Here is a 19,161-nt window from a genome sequence, read left to right as displayed (position 1 = left end):
AAAATAATATAAAATGAATTTTTTGTTGTTGTAGTTCACTACTGCTCGAAAAGCCTCTTTATACAGATATCATAAAATATCCACTGCTTTGATATAGTGCTTATCGACTTTAAGAAAGTCGAAACTATAGTAGCCTGAGAAATACTTTCAAAAAAATTTTGTTTGTTAAAGTAATTACTTAGGATCAAGTTAACCTGATGAGAATTATAATCTAAACTTAACATATTACGTACGTAGTGCTTTAAGAACATACATTTCTTGTGCCTATAAGCATCTTATAAGCATTCTTATAAAGAAATCGTTTTTCTTCTGAATTTGTCACATTGAGAGCAATAGGGAGAACTTGAACTTCTAATGAAAACCATTTTAAACTGACCCATGGTGTTATTTAACTTTCGATTTGTGCACATACCATAGAAGTGCGCACATATCTAGTAGTCCAAATATTTACTTTTGGCTTTTAAATTTGTGTGCTGGCTTCAACCTAACGTTAGATTCTGTCTCCATTGTCTTTTATGACTCGAATTGTTTATTTGTGAACTAAACGCACCCGTACACACGGACAGACATTGAAGCTGTCACGCACAAATCAACGGAGATACAAATAAATTTCCATTGTTTATGGGGGATTTGTAAAAACCCACTGTCGTGGGTAATTTATGCGCATGTAAAGCGCTGCTGTGTGACTCAATGGCGGCGGTCTTAGCGAGTAACTGAGATGGCGCAGCGCTTAGCATTGGCTGACTTCGATCCAAGCGACATGCACAGGTTCGCACGCCACGCAGCTCCAACGCAGTCCTTCACAAGGCAAATATGCACAGTTGAACTGAAAACACTGAAAACACTGCACACTGGATTGGTATCAACGACGGGCATTGCTCATTTGCATTTGCATATTGTGAGCAAACACCGCACTGATATATCATAGCAGCTCGCATGTGCAGCGGTACACACGGCCTTATGTGCACCACATATTATGCAAAATGTCGCTGTGACTACTTTTCGCCTCTATTGTTTCATAAAAGCACTCGTTTTATTTGTGATAGAAAAAGGTTTAAGGGCCAATTTTTGATGTGCGGTTAGTTACGTACTTTGTTGCATCCCCTCCACCTAACGGGCTGCTCTTGCGCCACTACCCCTGCTGCTGCTTCTGCTCGCTTGCATGCAGAAGGCTCTTTTTCCTGCTGCTGAAGCAGAGCCAGTGCCTATGTGTGCCACAGTTTGCACTTGGCTTTGCATTGTTGGAAAATATTTTTATTTTTTTAAAATTATAATTTATGCGAAAACTTCTGTGGAAATTTAGGTTCCTCCACAAAATAAACATCACCTACTCTGGTAGGCATGGAATTTAAGTGTGTCAATTTCATTACGAGAATCTAGCGCATCACAAAATAAATTTAAATACTCCAGTTGCACATATCTTGCGGCATTTTGTTGGTGCTACGCTGCGTATGAGTGCTGAAATTTTGAGAATTTTATGACATTTACGTGACGGTATGAATAATTGAATGGGCAAATGGAAGATAATGCGATTTTTTAATTTTAATTGCAGTATCATTAAATGATTAAAAATCATCATGCGGTATGAATAAGAGGTCTAATTCTAAAAGTATTTCCATTCTACATAATATTATCAATAATGACATACCTGATTAAATCTAATCTATGTATTTGGTATGATATGTTAAAGCGTGTGTACTTAAGGTACTTAAGGTATAAGTGCAACTAAATATTAAGTAGAAGATAGTCTAGAGATAGTCTAAAGTGACGGAAGAGAAAAATATGACGAACTGACAAATCTACAAAAGAAAGTAGTCTGTCTGTTAAGGACTACTTAAATATACTAGTGACATTAGCGTAGTCCAAGAGATACATAAAGGACTTAAATATCAATATTTTCTTATGTTGCCTGAAAGGTAAAATGTAAAAATAAAACTTGGCAAAGTTCAAATTTGTATTTGAAATGTTAAAGCAAACGATAGTAATTTTCAAAATATTACCATTTTGAACTTAAGTCTATCTTAATTTTAATTAAAAGTTTAAGGCGAAAGTGTATAAAAGTATAAGAAACGAGTGCTTTTATAAAGAAATTATTACTTACTTTTTTATTTTTATTTAGAATTTCCATTAAAAACTGACTGCCCAGCAGCGATTGCTGTGAAACTAATTCATACTAAAGCAGTGAACACCAATTGTCTTGGCCTGTAAGAGTTGGAACTACTTCTAAACTTATCCATGCGGATTATTTAGAGTATTTTGGCTAAGCTCTTACTGTTTGCTAATTGATCCAGACGGATCGGTGCGGAAGAGTGGCTTGAACTCAGTCGGAGGAAGTCTTAAACTAGTCCGTGTAGCGGATGAATGTAGCGGACGATTAGAAAGTAGTTAAATTACTTTATGTTCACTGACTGGTGTGTATGGATTAATTTAATATTACAGATACATCCAGAGTAAAATAGTCCCCCCACATACATTTTATAAAGAGAACCTGTTTAAGTCAAGTTCTTGTCCGCTAAGGTCTGGTTTTAGAATCACATTACATTAGTCCGACTTAACACAGGTAAGCGACAAAAAAAATCTGTCGAATATCAGTAAGAGAGAGAAGAGCGCCGATTGAGTGGGAACTAACTTGTATCAAAAGTTTGAAAATGCTGGTAGAGGGAGAGTAAAAGAAAGAGAGATAGTTTATTTTGGATAATGACAGAGACAAAGATTACACAAGTAATACAAAATAGTTAGAGGTAATATCAATACCATTTCATTTACAACCCAAGTAATAAGACAATAGACAATTAGACAATAAAAATAAATGATAAAGCTCAGCAACTACAGAAGATGAAAGAAACGGTGAATAGAATGCAAGAGAGATGACAGAATTGAGATAAAGGAATAGATATAACATAAATACAGACCTCAACGCATGGAAGGTATTCTAGATCTTACAGTTACAAATTGTCCTATATTGCCACGTTGAAAAAATTCTGTAACATCAAATAGTTTGAGTTTGAGAATGAAGTGTCGGTCGATCTAAGTTTCGGTGATGAGTAATAGTATTTATACATATTTACTTTGAAAGAAGCAAAAAGGCACTATTTCTATTTTTTTTATTTTATATATGTATAAGCGATCAGAGGCGTACCTTTCGGTGATATACTGCTTGTTTATGGTAAGTGATATGAAGTAAGTTTGATTCGAACTCATTCTGTTGAACATTAGTGCCTTGGAATGTTTTAAATCATCCAACCACTAAATATTTCTTTACACATGAAACTAGTCGATGGAGACTTCATTTGGTGACATTCTTGTAAAAATTATTATATAAATGCGAAAAAAGTAATATTATGTAAACCTATAGTATGTAGAATTACCTGCTACACTTAAGAAATTATTGTGCTTGCATTGATTGTTAAAAAATTGACTGATAAGAATCGGAAAGATTTGCAATCTATGAAATTTGACTATACTCAATGCAGAGATAGTAAATACCGATTATTTATGTGAGTCAAATGCAGATAAGCACAAAACTCAAATCCTTGAGATGCTTGAAGTCCTTGAAGTCCTTTTAGTTCATGTGTAATCCAAAGCAGTGTTTTCGATCATTAATTTTAATATCCCTATTCATAATAAAATATATCATAATGATGGTATTTTGTGCGTTAGCTGTGTTTATCGTGTTAATAAATAACCAATGGGCGAATGATTTTTATAGAGGCAACACTATTAAATGCATAACCCCAATAAGTGTACCCATGTGCGTTTTTCCGGTCTATTCGAGCTGTACGAATGAATACGTTGCGTTGGCGTGGATGTCTTAGAAGCTCCAAACGCTCTTTTCACCCGAAATATACGAGCATCAGAGCAAATCTTTTGCATAATAAAAATTGAGTTATGACGATTTTTATGCGTGCGTTTTATGCGGCTTAAACAGCTTAGCCAGCTTAAGCGACTCGTACCAGACGCATAGCGCTTTAAATTATTTTAATTCGGTTTATATTTTAATATAGTAATAACAGCCTTTATATGCCGTAGCGGACCCATCCCGAGGTTGACATCTCATTCCCTGCTCACCACGACGAATTTTGTGGCTCTAACGCATTTTTGAACGCTTTTATGTCTTTCAACTAAATTTTATTTACGGCCCTTATAGAGGCAAACGATTGCGCGGAGATGTGAGCAAATAGCAGCACACATGTCATTATATATTTATATATAAGTACAGGGTACTTTATTAGCGATAATAGTTAAATTTCATTGCTTATTGATTATATTATCAGTACTCATAATCAATCAGCACTTATTGCTATAAAAGGATTTAATATAATATTCGCTTTTTCAACGTAAATTATCTGCTCCCTTCTCAACACTTTATCGAGATACATCTTCTGACGATGCATCTGATTTAAATTATATTCGTTCAATTATATATTAATATAATGAAGTACTTATCGGTGAATTATTTCGTTTTTTTTTGTTGTTTTAAGGGCAGGAACGCTTCTTATTGTCAAGTTCCTTTAGAGAAAGTAAAAGAATAAATATGCTAATGAGTAAATCAATCTAATGAAGTCCACTGAATAGTGAAAGACTCAGCATTGTATGGAAGCTAACTAACACTGTCATTTTATGCAATAATGAGTGGCAAATCATAAAGCAAAATCTGTACCTGTTTATAAACGAAGAAAGCCGTGAAATAGCCGTCAATGGCGGTCGGAGTGGAGTGAGATTATGGATGAATCTAATTAGGATTTTGATATCAACGAATCAGTGTTCATATTATCAAAGAAAGTAATGAGTTATTAAAAGAAGTATTTAATTACTTTAATGTCTCCAGATGACTATACCAAAGCATGTCCTTTAGTTTTTGTGGATAAGTCAACAAAAACACAATAACAGTCCGAAAAGCAAGCATTGTTTATATTAACTGTGAGGTAATAGAAAGATAGATAGATTTTAAACGGGTTGGGAACTTGTCACCATATCACTGCATTCTTTGAGGATTATTGTGACACACAATAATAATCAACAACAATAATCGTCTATGGATTATTGTTCCATAGACGAGTAGCAATTAAGAACGTCATTAAGTCTCTTGAAGAGATGTTGCCTAATTCCGTTGTAAGTGGATAGGCACTTAAGTATTGAAGTCTGAATCTGGCGAGAATGTGTTCTGCTATTTTCTCTTCTGCGTAAAAAAGTCTGCAGCTGTAGTCTCTTGCAATACCAAGGTCAGCTATATATGCATGATATAAAATAATACTTATGTCAAATAAAGATTATAAAATTATTTCCTCTAAATATATCTCTCTCTCCTAATTACTGGAATAGAGTTTCCTCAATACTGCGGAAATCTTCTCCATTCATTCCTGCGAGGTTGTTTTAGTAGGTTCAAGCCTTACACTATGGCTTTCAATGCTTTCCACCTACTGCAAAAAAAAAATTGGATTTTTTGTTGGATGCGTAGGGGAGGATGGAATCCTGACACATGTGAATAAGCGAAGATTATGCTACGATGATGTGATCATATAGTGTATTTGCGGAGTAATTGATAAGTCACTTTATTTTGCATAATAATAATATTCAGTGGTGTATCTTTGTAAGGCTACTATCCTTCTTTAATATTAGCACATCGTCGAAATGCGATATATTGTTCTTCATACGAAGAGCTTAGTGTCTTGTGTTCAGTGAACAACGGTTAGTAGAATAAAAGATCTGGCATTGTCACCGCGCTCCTTTGTATTGGGAAACAGCTCTCTGTTTTTTTAACATCCAAACAAAATCATAAGTAACAGTAGCTCTGTTAGGTCTCTGAAACATGCAGATTTAAGCTCAGAGTACAACTTAAAGTCCACTTGATCATTTCATAGATTTTATAATATACGAAATGTGGGAATGTGATGGCATGGCCATGAGTTGTATAACTTTCTATACGCTTGTGTGAGAGAGTGTTAAAAACTGGGATCAAATTGACAACAATAGTGATTGATTGGTCACTAAATACCAAATAAAGTTTCATTATTACCTTAATGAAACCCGAAACTGTCTTACAATCTTAAGCATTTAATCCGAATCTGCAGTCATTCGTAACACCCTGTAAAATTCACCCACGCAATATTTGGTAACGGAATACCGAAAATATTTCAATGAATCGCTTTTCAAAACGACACAAATGAGAACAAAAATAAGAACATTGATAAAGTTTCATGAAAAAGAAATATAATAACAATAATAATAATAAAGGACTTAAAAAAATTTGGAGGAGGAAGAGGAAGAGGAAAGGCTGAAGTAGCGGAATTTCTAAACTTGGTTCTGTAAATGAAATGTACCAAAAAAGGTACAAAAGCGACATAAGAAAATGTACGACAAAGGTGACCTATAGCGCTGCCAGCCTCTCTCACATCTCACAGCCTCTAACGTAATGTAACATACCATAGGGCAGAGAAAAAAAGGCTGAAAGCAGAGGGAGGACGGCAGATGTGGAGGAAGCGCTCCAACCATAAACTAACACAGATTTATATTAGAAATCTTTGCTGCTGGCTTCATTCTGGCCATGTAAGGCTTTTTACCCAGCTCTGTGCTCTGTGCGCTCTATGCGCTCTATGTGCTCTATGCGCGATGTGCACGCATGGATGTGTGTGTAAGTGGGCGTGTAAGTGTGTTCAACAAATCAAAACAATACATTGAAACAATATGTCAAATGTTATTACACATTAAATTAGTTAATAGCAAATAATAACAACACAACAATGAAGGCGACTGGAATGCGGCAATAAAGTATGGCTTTATGGATGTCAAAAGGGTAGGTCTGTGTGTGTGCTACGATATATGTGCTTGTGTGTGTTGGGTGTGTTGTATGTGTCGTGTGACTTTGCCTATTTAAATGTCGCTTTTTGGTAATTTGTCAAGTGATTTGTGGCTTGCAAGTTGCTGTTAAGGCTTCCTATGGATTTGATTTTTTTATTTCCGTTTCCGTTACACGGCGTTTGATGTGCATTCGAAGCGCGAAGTACCCTGCGTTTTTTTGTTGCCAATTTGCATATCGAATTGGAGTTTGGATGATTCGAATCAGCATTTGTGTCGCATGTTGCATGCGTTGCTCGATGATTTTTCTTGTTGACTCTTTCGAAAAAACGCAATAAGTGCATAAGATATTTTAATTACTCCTTTTGTATGTTATTGCAATAGTGACAGCTTGTTGCATTTACTGCAACTTTCAAGTCATTAATATATTCCGACTTCTGCTTGCCAACTGTGTTTCGGTTTATTAATTCAATTTTGGCATGTTCTATTATTAAATGAAGTTTTTTTTGCTATCGCACTTTTTTCTTTGGACCCATTCTTGTTTTTTCATTCAGTTTTTCAGTGCATTTTGAACTTTTCAACATGCAACACGCAAACTGCAAACTGCAAACTGCAAAACTCAAAACTCAAAAAGCATGAAGAACGAGGGGTGCCTGTGGAGCGCAGCTCCGTGTACGGTGCGAGCCACACTTGTCATTATGTATGCCATAAATTAATGCATAATTTTTATGACTTCAATTTGAGCACTAATTTGTTGTAAAAGTTGTAAAAGTGCTGTTTTGAATCTGTTTAAAAATTAATTTTTGACTGCACTAAAATCAACTAACAAACTTTTTATGCCCAATTTAGCACTTACGCGAACAAAATGTAAATGCTGTTTTAAATTGCTGCGTGTCAATAAAACTTCAAATTTAATTTACATTTTTTAAAAAATATAATATATTTTAATGGCACAGTATACGCCAATATATACCCCAATAAGAGTCAAGAGGATGGTAGAGGTTGTGACAACTTTCTGGAAGCTCCAATCATGGATATGATATGCATTCTTCTTATTTTATGTATTGTTTACTGTAGAAATTAGGTTTGTTATAAAGGAATTTGAAAAATTGTCAAGCTCACACCTTACCAGACAGTCTGTCTGGTAGTCTTTAGGGTATTCGCCATTCGACACTGACTTCGATCGACATCTAATCTAACACCATATAGTATGTGGAACGATATCAGTCATATGGCTTTTAACAGCTTACTTCAAACACTGAATGAAAACATTGACTTCGATCGACATCTATGTTAACCTAACACCATATAGAATGTGGAACGATATCAGTCACATGGCTTTTAACAGCTTACTTCAAACACTGAATGAAAACATTGACTTCGATCGACATCTAACCTAACACCATATAGTATGTGGAACGATATCAGTCACATGGCTTTTAACAGCTTACTTCAAACACTGGATGAAAACTTAAAGCTTCACATATAATCTTAACGAACCAGACAACTGATTTCTTCGGCTGCCGCAGAATAACAAGAAAATACTAATTAATTATTAATAGTATATTGAATACATTTGTCTTGTGGGCCAAAGAGCTATTGTGCACTCATTTTGGAGTATTTAATGAAGTCCAACATTCACTACAAACTGTGTCGACTTATTTATCGAGTCCCTCATATAACCTGTCTTTGGTCAAATCGTACTTTTTTCTATCTGCATGAGCGCGCAAATTAAAAAGATGTTAAAGAATTTTTCTTCCTAAACCCGAAACCTTATCCAATTGCACACCTATTTACCCGGCAGTTGTGGAAAGTATCACAGTTTGCTCTTCTAAACAGCATTGTCCGATACATCGTATTTCCTGGTTGGTGGTGAAGTTAGTCTCCTTTCGGTGCGGACATTCCAGTTGTGTATCCGTAAATCATGGTCCTTTCTTAGTTTGGTGGTGTCGTCAACATTCAGTTTTCGTCTGCGAGGCGGCTGATTCTACATACCAGGTGCCATATCCTGTGCACAAGCAGCAGATGTAAGGTAAATACCCAAGAGTACCACGTGGAAGCTGTGCGACAACTTCGTTTAAGAACGACAGGGGTCGACAGGTGCTGGAATTTTCCAAGTTAAATGCAATTAGATATGTTGTCTTGTGGACTAGATGGATCCTAGTTGTTCACGGATCCCTCACAGTAATTCACAGACGGTGCCGTAGTTGTTTACTTGCATTTTCAAAAACATTAAAGTCGACCCATTGGTCAATTATTTTATGTTGTGGATTTAACAATATTATTCATTAAATAAAATATAATTCTGTTATCTTGAAAAATAATACACAACACAAAATATTTCTCACATTATTGCGGCTGGACTTTAGATAGATAAATTGTGCTGCAAAGCGAAGCTGATGTATGGGTATATAACTACGTTTGTAACGCAAATTATGATGGCACAGAAGATGAAAAAAATGAATCGCAGAGGAAAGAATTATACTTTATTAATTTAAAAATTTAATTTAAAAATATGCAATAATTATTCATACTTTATAAATTATTTGCTTAAAGCTATGATCTGATGTCATCAGCTTAACCAAGCGATTGCCTACTCTTTTTATCCCTCTAATCTTGTAGCGAGGTTGATATTATAATTAATAACTACTGGCTCTTCCATTGCGGATACATAGTAGTCTGGATAAAAATAATGAACCTATTATGTTAATAAAAACAGCAACTAAAATCCTTGGAATTATATTTCAAAATAGATATAGATCTAATAGATATATTTGTAATTAAATATATGTGACTAAAGCACTACTAAGTAGTGCCCTTCTAAAAAAACAAGCCAAAGCAAAGCAAGTTTGCCAAATCGATCATTCCGACACTACCGACTCGTACTTTTGTTGACTGACTGATGGCTTCAGTTTAAAATTAAGTCTAATACCTGGAGTATCTGAAAACAGAAGTTGCTTGGAGTAACCGTTATATATCATATACCTAGTATCTGTCAGCCAATTTCTGTGACTCTGTGTTAATTATGCGTTATGTACATATAGAAATGTCTACATATAGAAATGAAAATGTGCTCTACGAATCGATTGGGTAATAATTATTAAGCGTTATAAGTTCTGATTATGCGTTATAGATAATGAAATTAGCCACTTTTCAGTCGAATGATATATGGACGAACACATCCAATGCGTGTATATAACTTCATCAATATTAAATAACAATATAACATTTTTTAATTAGATATAATTAATTAGTAATTTAGACTTACTTTTCCTTCAGACAAGTGCCATAAAACTGCGGCGATTCTCTGCCGTCGAAATGTAGTTTTGGCTGAAATAGATCTAATTGTGTCTGCAGTAAATGATCTTGCAATTGTTGCTGCTGTCTGCGATGTTGTTGTTGCTGCTGCTGGTGCTGCTGTTGTTGATGCTGTTGTTGCTGCTGTTGTTGTTGTTGCAGTGTTTGATCTTGCTGCTGGTGAAGTTGCGTCGTTGATGATGACTGATGCTTTTGATATGGATGCACCGAACTATAATGCGTATGACCCAATCTATTCGATATGACATCAGAGCCATTACAATGGCTGTTGCCATTGAGACGGGCATGCAGGCTCTGGTGCATGTGTTGATGATGCGTTAGGCCACTGTCACGATGTTGTGAGAATGTTGTTATTTGCGATCCTTGCGTGTTGTTGTGTTCATTTTTGAAATTTGTTGGATGTTGATCGACCGTTTGCTGTTGCTGTGCATCGGAGCTTAGATGTCGTTGATGGGCGCGTACTTGGGAGTCACGCTGTTGGGATGTCTGCTTGAGCGACACATTTTCTTTACTTGCTGTACCGGGAGAAATCTTATCGGCTAAAGCATCCAAAGAGCTTAACATATTGTTCGGATTTTGTAGTTTTTGTTTGTTTTTTGGTTTAAAAAATTTTGCTTACTAATTCGATAGCGAATATTTTAATTGCCTGAGGGAAAAGCATAAGTTAGGAAGAAAAGATGCAGATTAGTATGACAATAACACAAATGATGAAGGTTAGTAATATAAATGAAATGCATTATATATTTATTTATTATATGAGTTATATAATATATATGTTTGTATGTGTGTGTGTGTGTACGTTACATGTACCAGCGAAAAATATTTAAAAAAAAAAAAAAATTTTTTTAATTTTTATATAAATCAATTTTAAAAATGGTTTCGAAAGGTATTTTTTCTTATAAGACTGCTTCAATATATATGAAAGTCAAAGAAGGCATTTCTAATATACTTTACTTATATAAAGTAGGAGTTCCACATATACTTACAGAAAACATCGCTTCATCGCATTTCTTTGATTCATCACATATCAAAGAAATTAAACATTTAAAAGTTAGACGGATTCGAATAGCAAAGAAAGGACAAAGACAAAAATTTTTTATTTTTAATTTATTGAAATTTGGCTGCCCATACAACGCTGTTTCGAGTATTGCCAAGTACTCTTCATCAGTGGTCTTTGGAAATAATCGAATTTTATTTAATTAGTTTATAGTCCGTATATAATTTGTTTGGACTGCAAATGCCAGGCTTAGAACTCGTGCCTGTCAAATTACATTTCGACATTTTTGAGGGAAATTATTACTGAGGAACGGAAATAGATTATATACAATACTGTTGAATAGGTAAGATAGTGGTATATAAAAACTGAACTGAACCGAAAAATAAATAATCGTTTGTGGAACTTCAGTGGGATCAATTTTTTTTTTTTTGAGCTTTTTTTCTTTTAAATAACAACCCAATTGTATTAAATATACTGCAATCAATTTAAATTGCTTTAAATATTCTTTAACTTTTCTAAATATTGCTTAATCAAAGTATAAACTTATGCCACCACCCTCGTCAGCATACGGTTTGATTTGGTTATTTTGATTAAACACATATTTATAGTAGTAGGTTAAGTGTGTGACCAAAATAAATTAAAAGAAATTTCAATTTATTACATATTAAGAACCCTTGGCCTCGGTAAGTAGTCATCCAATTCTGCTCAGTTCGGTATTGATATGTTTATGTGTGAGATATGTTAAATTACTTTATCATAAAATAGAAATTTATCTTGCATTGTCTTATACTATGCCACAATTGCATAGGAAGTAATATCGAGATAAAAAAATCTTTAAAAAAAGAAATATCATTTAGAGATTACACCATGTTTATCGTATAATAGAGGTTAAAGATATACAACACACACACAATTCACTCTCAAGCCTCGAGAAATGCTGCAGGCGGCACTCCTTACGCCACATATAAACATTGTCACTTTCTATACAAATACTTAAAGCCCTAAGCACACATACTCTATCCAGATCCTGACTGCACGAGCAAACGATGCTTGGCATGTGGCAAATCTGACTTCAAAACGTCCGTCCACTGTTTTGCTGCATACTTGGGGTTAGGAGAGATCCTGCGTCTCCACCGCTGCTGTACTGCACTCTAACTTCCACAAGGTTTGCATCTCCACAATTTATTTACTTAAAAATCTGCCGAGCAGAGCAGTACACACCGCACAGTGGCAGTTTACATCGCTGTGCATGGCGGACATGCAAATTCTGGTAACCGCTAGAGTACAGTGCAGGGGTCTATGTTGTCCTGTTGCTCTGCTATGTTTGTTTTTGTGCTTAGGTCAGCTACATTTCACTTCAGCTTCTAAATTCTGTAGTGCTCACTTGTTGGTAAGAAGTGCAAGACAAAATATTGAAGACCCCGCAGAACGTGTGCATATCCAGACGCAGCGCATATCTCACGCGGCAGCACGGTACGGAGCTATGACTGCACACGAAGTCCGTAGGCAGGACGAACACGTGCAGGAGGTGCGTGCATGTGTGTGCATGAAATATATACAAATTCTTGGCGGATTGCACAAAAATATTTGTTGAAAGAAAAAGTAAGCCAAATACTTCACTTCAAGAAATGTATATGCACTGTACTCTTATACTTCTGTGTATGTAAACATAAATACAAGCGGTGCAAGTACGAGAAAACTCAAGTATATGCATATATAAATAATGACACTCATCCCACAAAGAATGGAGAGAAGCGAAAGGATGGCTTTTTATAAAAATCAGCAACTCAAAGCATCATCCAGATACTAAAGATGCAACACTACGACATTTTTGGCATAATATTTGCTAACTAATACGCCACAGAAATGTCAACGAACAGCTGGAATAATGACGAACAGGGCATTGGAAGGGCTGCAATATATGACTGACCTCAATTAGAAAGTAATACCAGTAACCTGCAACAAAATATAGCACAATAAATGAGAAGAAATAATGGAAGACTTATACGGATTACTCGTTAGACTTAAATGTGTCGGCAGAAGAATTCAAGAGAAAAAGTTGTTTCAAGAACTATAAGAGGTTCTTGATGTATATTACATCAGAAAGGAAAATAGGCATCGAGTACAAGTAAACATTTGGAAATTTATGGAATATTGAGTTGAAAAACAATACGTTACGAAATGCTAAAGACCGAAGAACAAAACCTCAAACACTTATCTACACGTCGTTCTTAATAAAATTTAGAAAGTATTTCTAAATTCTAAAAGTATTATTGACTATTTTTATAATTATATTACCATGACCACATATGTCATGGCATGCATACCCTAGTTATAATAGATTTGATCTCTACACGCTCTACACTACCATAGTCGGTCTCGAATACCGACTAGGGTAGGGACACTGAAGATAGGCAACTAAATACTGGGAGCACATAATTAGAAAGACATATACATCATGAAAGTCACATGTCTTTCACATAAGAATACTAATGGTATTAACGCCAAACCCCATTCTTCTTGAAGTAAAAATAAAAATTTAAAACAGTAAATGGCTAAGTACAAAGAATGTTAGGGAAAACGAAAATGGCCACGACCCCATTCCTTGTATTGAGCATAAATAGGAGTTAGCTCAGATTTTTGACATATCACTGGATAATATCAACGACCAGGCCATGAGAAGGAGTGGCAACAACATGAAGGTTTGCGGTGATTGGAAACTTAACTTATAGAAGTAGTTGCTGCGAGAAACTAAAAGATAATTGTTACAAATACCATAAATGTGTAAAAATTATTAAGACACAAAGATATAACGCAAAGGTCTCAATCCTAAGATGAGGAGACTTGAGTGTATAATCATATATCACAGATTAAGAAGATACGGATTAAGAAGATACAGTACAGTACAATACTTAATTCAAGGCCTTCGACCCAGCTGCATATTTTAAATGCAGCCGTCTGCATTATATTGCTTATAACGTTTAAATATATTTCTCCCTTGGTGAAGGATATTATCGACAATTAATAGATAACATAGTAACGAAATCACCAGTCCCTGTGATGTCCTTCTAATGACGTGTTTAGTTTGGGATGTGTTGTCTGGCTAAGACTGAATAATTCATATTTTTAGCATTGCGATCACCTTCTGAACCGATTTTGGTAAGTGAATCTAGAAAAGTTCCCTTTGTAACAATATTGATACGTCATAGACTTCTGGAAAAGCTATTAGCGGGTATTGTTTAGTATATAGAGAATTTTTAATGAATGTTGCCTTGGGATAGATGTTATAAAATTTCGAGACAGAAAATCGTTACACGTTGATGCTAAAAGAAACTGTAGAGTATCTATATTGAAGTGAGTTCTTACGACTTATTATCAATCTCAGTCAGATTTTTATATACAAATAAGAGATAAGTACAATCAAGATTGATGCACTCACCAATTGCAAATGTAAAAGTTTGGATTAATAGAGCAACTGGAGACTTGGGATTTTAATTATCGTAGTTTTTTATGGGTCATGTATGCTTTCGTGAATACTTATACCGATTCTGGCTGGCAAGTAATCTATACTGCCAGTTTTGTCTACATAAAATTGAGAGCCCTGATCACATCAGTAGATTGTATATAATTTGTAGGTATTAGACACAATTAAGAAACATTAATCGCTGAACCTAGTGAAGAAGAAGACACCTATGGTGAAGCAGATGTTGACAAGCACTGAAGAGTGGGGTCTCCCCAAGTGCTTAATATCTAGAATAATAGACATTATCAAAGTGGACAAAATACTTAATATGGAGTAATCGGAGCAAAGGACTCTAAGTAGGCATGCATGACTTTAGAAGATTTTTCCTCTAGGTTCGATACCAAAAAAATATTTTATCTTTCTTTCAATACATACAAAAAAGTTGATGACAATAGGTATTGTGCTCTGCAAAAATTCTCGAGAAATGATAACAAAGCTTACCTTCGAGGACCTTCGAGGCAGAAATGCTTTTATAGCTATTCACTGAACTGCCTCAAAGCTACTGGAGTGACATCAGTGATCTGCCATAGTTTCTTATGGCACACGCACACTTTGAAGCAACAGCATTTGAAAGGCGTATGCGTGTGTGTGTCGGTGTCGGTGTCGCTGTCGGTGTGTGGGTAAATAGGTTTTCTCTTCGCTGTGTCTGCATGTGTAAATATCAATTTGCTTACTTACGGTTCTAGGGTCTATGCCATCATGACTTGCCAAAGCGATTGCTACGCCATAAGTACGGTGCAACGTGGTGAGTTGGTGAGCTGGTGAGCTGGTGTTAATGAACGAGTGACTTCACTACAGTGAATCAGTAAATGAGTGGTGTCCATGACTGCGTGTGTGTGTGTGTGTGTGTGTGTGTTCAGTAGGCATACCTCTACACTGGTGTGCGTTTGCATTTATAGAAGACTTGCATGAATGGCAGCTTCTGTGGTGCGCTTAGTTTGTTGCCATAAAAGAAACGTTTTAGTTAAGCTTTCATTCCACTTTTCATTTTCATTTGCATTTGCATTTGCATTCGCATTTGCATTTGCATCTGCATTCGCATTTTATTTATATTTTCATTTACTTATATTTTACTTTTTTTTATTTTTCCGCATTATATTCCTTTTCAATTTTAATTTCTCTTTTTTTGTACATTTTCCATTTTCATTCACACTGCGGATTATTTTTATTTAAGGAAAAGTGATGTTTTAATATGTGTAAAGTGTGGCAGAACTACGCAAAGAAATAAAATTGCAATTTAATGGGATTTTTAGTTTTGGTTTCACTACTTCAGACCTCCCCACTTCCCCACTTCCACACTTCCACAGTTTTCCATTTTTCACTTTTAAATGTATTTCATTTCATTTTTCTATCTCTATCTCTATTTCTATATCCATAACTTTTATATTTTCTCAATTATTTTCGCCATGTTTTGTGCAAATTATTCAAAGTATTTTCAAGTAAACTTTTTATGAAAAATTACTTTTCATTTCATACAATTTCTCTTCAATTATATTTTAATATTTCAATAATTTTATAACATTTTTTTTAGTTTTGTTAAAATATTTTTCAAAAATTTAAGTTAGTTTTACTGCCATGTCTGCGGCACCCACACCAAATCCACTATGGAAAGGTTCAACTTTGGACGAAAGCCGATAGAAGCCAACAAGAAGCTGTCAATGGACGACATTTATCTGACCAGTACTGCGAATGATAAACAACTGCATCTATGGTCAAGAAAGGCCGGCCGAATGGCAGACAGCATGTGTATTTGTGAACTGGCCGAGCATAGAAGAAAATGCAATCATACACGGCGCTTATGTCAAACAGCAAGAGGGCCCGAGAGTCGAAACAGGTTCTTAATTGTTATGAGCTCTTACAGTTACCTGAGCCAGCCAGAACTGCATCAAAAACTGGTTTCACTGGCCCTCAACACTTTTGTGGATTAAACTGGGCCAGTACAAAACAAATTATCAAGGATAGAGAAAATCAGAGTACTGGAAAGACTTCTCAGGACTTAGGTGAAGCAAAGCACTGATAAAACCGTACTCCTACAAAAACATTCTTCAATTCTTAAAATGTAATTTAAGGCTGACAACGAATTTCATTACAAGCCATTATGGCCTGAAATATCACCTTCATAAACTAAGATTATTTGCTAATTCGGAATGCAGATTAACTCTACAACGCTTCAAGAAGCCTATAAAGAGCGAAAACTGACTTAAGAAAGGTGATTTCAAAAAACAAGATAAGACGCTACAACGAGTTGTGAGAGAAGGTCGAGAACAATCTCTGGGGACTAGGGTACAAGGTGGTTATGGAAAAATTATACAGCTACCGCTCAACAATTACAATAAACGCAACTGAGCTCCAAACAATAGTGGAAGGTCTGTTTCCACAGAAAGCTGCAATAACCTATACAGAGCGTGATAGTGAGCCACAGAAGAAGAAACCTGAAATTAGCGAGCAACAATTGAAACTGACATTGAAAACACATTAAGAAATGTTTTCCTTTCTTGAAGCACGAAGCACATTCATTAGGACGAACCGATTATTTTGATAGCTCTCCCTTTTCTAGACTCAACTGCGGTTAAACCCACAACACAGGAACTCTCTTTCGGATCACTGTGAATTCTTTGCAAACACTGTTCGGAAATAGTGTAACGGACATGTTTTTGATCTACTAAGAGTAAATAAATAGGAGAACTACCTTACTAGGAGAACTCTTTTTCATATGCAAATATCTTTAAAAAATATTATGAGATTTGCACTTTCCTGAGCAATCCTCTGCAACCTTTGTTTGGTGATCTTTCATCACATCGGAATTCGTTTACTATATCAAGAATCGGTATCTCATTCAGATGTCCTGAGTTCAGAGTAGTTGGTGAACCACTTGTTAATTCTTACACATAATGGCGTACGTAGAGTTACGTATAGTAATTTTTTCACTCTTCTAACATTGTATCGTTTAAATAAAGCCAAAAAAAAAAATTAAATGAAATTTAATGAAAAGGAATTTAATGAAATATTTTGTACATTTCCCTAAGCAACTCACATTGCTCAGCAAGGATATTAATTAAAATTTTATTAATAGCTTTTGAGTATTTGTTTATTTATGTTGATGAAAAAAATCCTTATTTCCAGTAGCAAGCAAGGATGTAAGCTGAATTGCTTTGTGTTTATCTTAAACATTTTTATTACTTCAGCAACAGCAATAGCAACACAGCAACAGCAACACAGCAACAATTGCTGATATTATTGTTGTTAATATAGTTGTTGTTGTTGTAGCTGTTGTAGCTGTTGTCTATTGTTGTTCATGTAGCTTTTGATTTAAAAATACTTTTATGCACACACTCGTTCAGTGTATGAGTGTGTGCATTTTATTTTAAAATAACATTGCATACTTTGCGGTTGAGTCTCGTGTCAATGTATCCTTTTTCATTTTTGCAATTATCTTGTGCATTTCAAGTGGTAAGTAAACCTCAACTTGTTACCTTTGTTGGAGATGCTTGAATTTGCTGTTTGTTTGCTTGTCTGCTTGTGTGTTTGTGTGCGTGTCTTACGTTTGTGTGAGTGTGGAAATCAGTAAGCAGGAAAGCAGGAAAGCAGGAAAGTAGGAAAGCAGTTAACCATTCGAGTGTGGGTCTATGGGTGTGTTTGTTGATCTTGTCCTGCTGGTGGTTACTGGCTTAGTGCAAGCAACTTTGCGGAACTAAACTAAAATAACGTAAACTTATGCAGCTGAGATACATATAAGTCGAGCTACTACTAAAGATGAATGCATTTTTTTTCCCTTTTTCCATTCTTCTATTTTGTAGTCGTATTTTGTTTATATTTAGTTGATGTCTTGGCATGTTTATAGAAATTTTTATTTGTCTCACATATGCGCTTCTCGCTTCTCGCTCCTCGCTTCTCTGCACTTGTGACTGTGCTAGTTGCATTGCCTTTCAAGGTTCTACAATTTTTAATATTCTTGAAGTGTCATCATCGTGGAAACTTCCGTAGTTGTCTTTATTTAGATGCTATATTTTTTGTGTTTGTTAGTATTCTTTAGTTCTATGGCTCTTTGGTGCTGGTTCTAATGTCTGTCTATGTAGACCGACTCGAAAATGTTTATTTCGTCTGTTATGAGTTGCATGAATATATGTGTGTATGTGTGTATGTGTGGAAGTGTGTATGCTATGTTATGAGACCTCATATGGAACTGCAACTTCCTACATCAACAGTTACTTGCTTTCCCTGGTGTCTCCGTAATCGTGTATGCTTTTGTAGCAAATGCTACAATCTTGCCACTGTTAAAGTTGCAATTGCGATTTGATCTCAACTCTGTTTGTTGGTAACTCTGTTTGCACCAAGACTCTCAAAACAAGTTGCTTATTTTTCTGTCTGTCCGCATGTCTGTCCATGTGCGCCTAACATTCCACTATCTGTCCTCCGCATGCTCCGCATCTTCCGCATCCTCTCATGTTTCGATGTCTTTCACGGAGTGCAGGGCTTATTATTATTTTCATTTTATTGTTTTTTAAATATGTGTGCAACATTATATATT

The 19,161-nt window shown here is 35.3% G+C and overlaps 1 protein-coding gene across 3 annotated transcripts in view; it reads right to left on the bottom strand.

Annotated features, from left to right (window-relative positions):
• The window catches only part of LOC119662479 (CUGBP Elav-like family member 2), a 270,546-nt gene that overhangs the window by 147,292 nt on the left and 104,093 nt on the right, over window positions 1-19,161 (bottom strand). For all 3 annotated transcript variants that reach the window (XM_038072105.1, XM_038072106.1, XM_038072107.1), the window contains exon 2: window positions 10,064-10,759. In XM_038072105.1, the coding sequence (XP_037928033.1) occupies window positions 10,064-10,677 (614 nt within the window). In that variant the 5' untranslated portion in view covers window positions 10,678-10,759. The remainder of the gene's footprint in view (window positions 1-10,063; window positions 10,760-19,161) is intronic.

The sequence above is a fragment of the Teleopsis dalmanni genome, chromosome X (assembly GCF_002237135.1).
Source record: "Teleopsis dalmanni isolate 2A chromosome X, ASM223713v2, whole genome shotgun sequence".
Lineage (NCBI taxonomy): Eukaryota > Metazoa > Arthropoda > Insecta > Diptera > Diopsidae > Teleopsis > Teleopsis dalmanni.
Note: the sequence above shows the minus strand (reverse complement) of the source record. Positions and strands in the feature narration are given on the sequence as shown.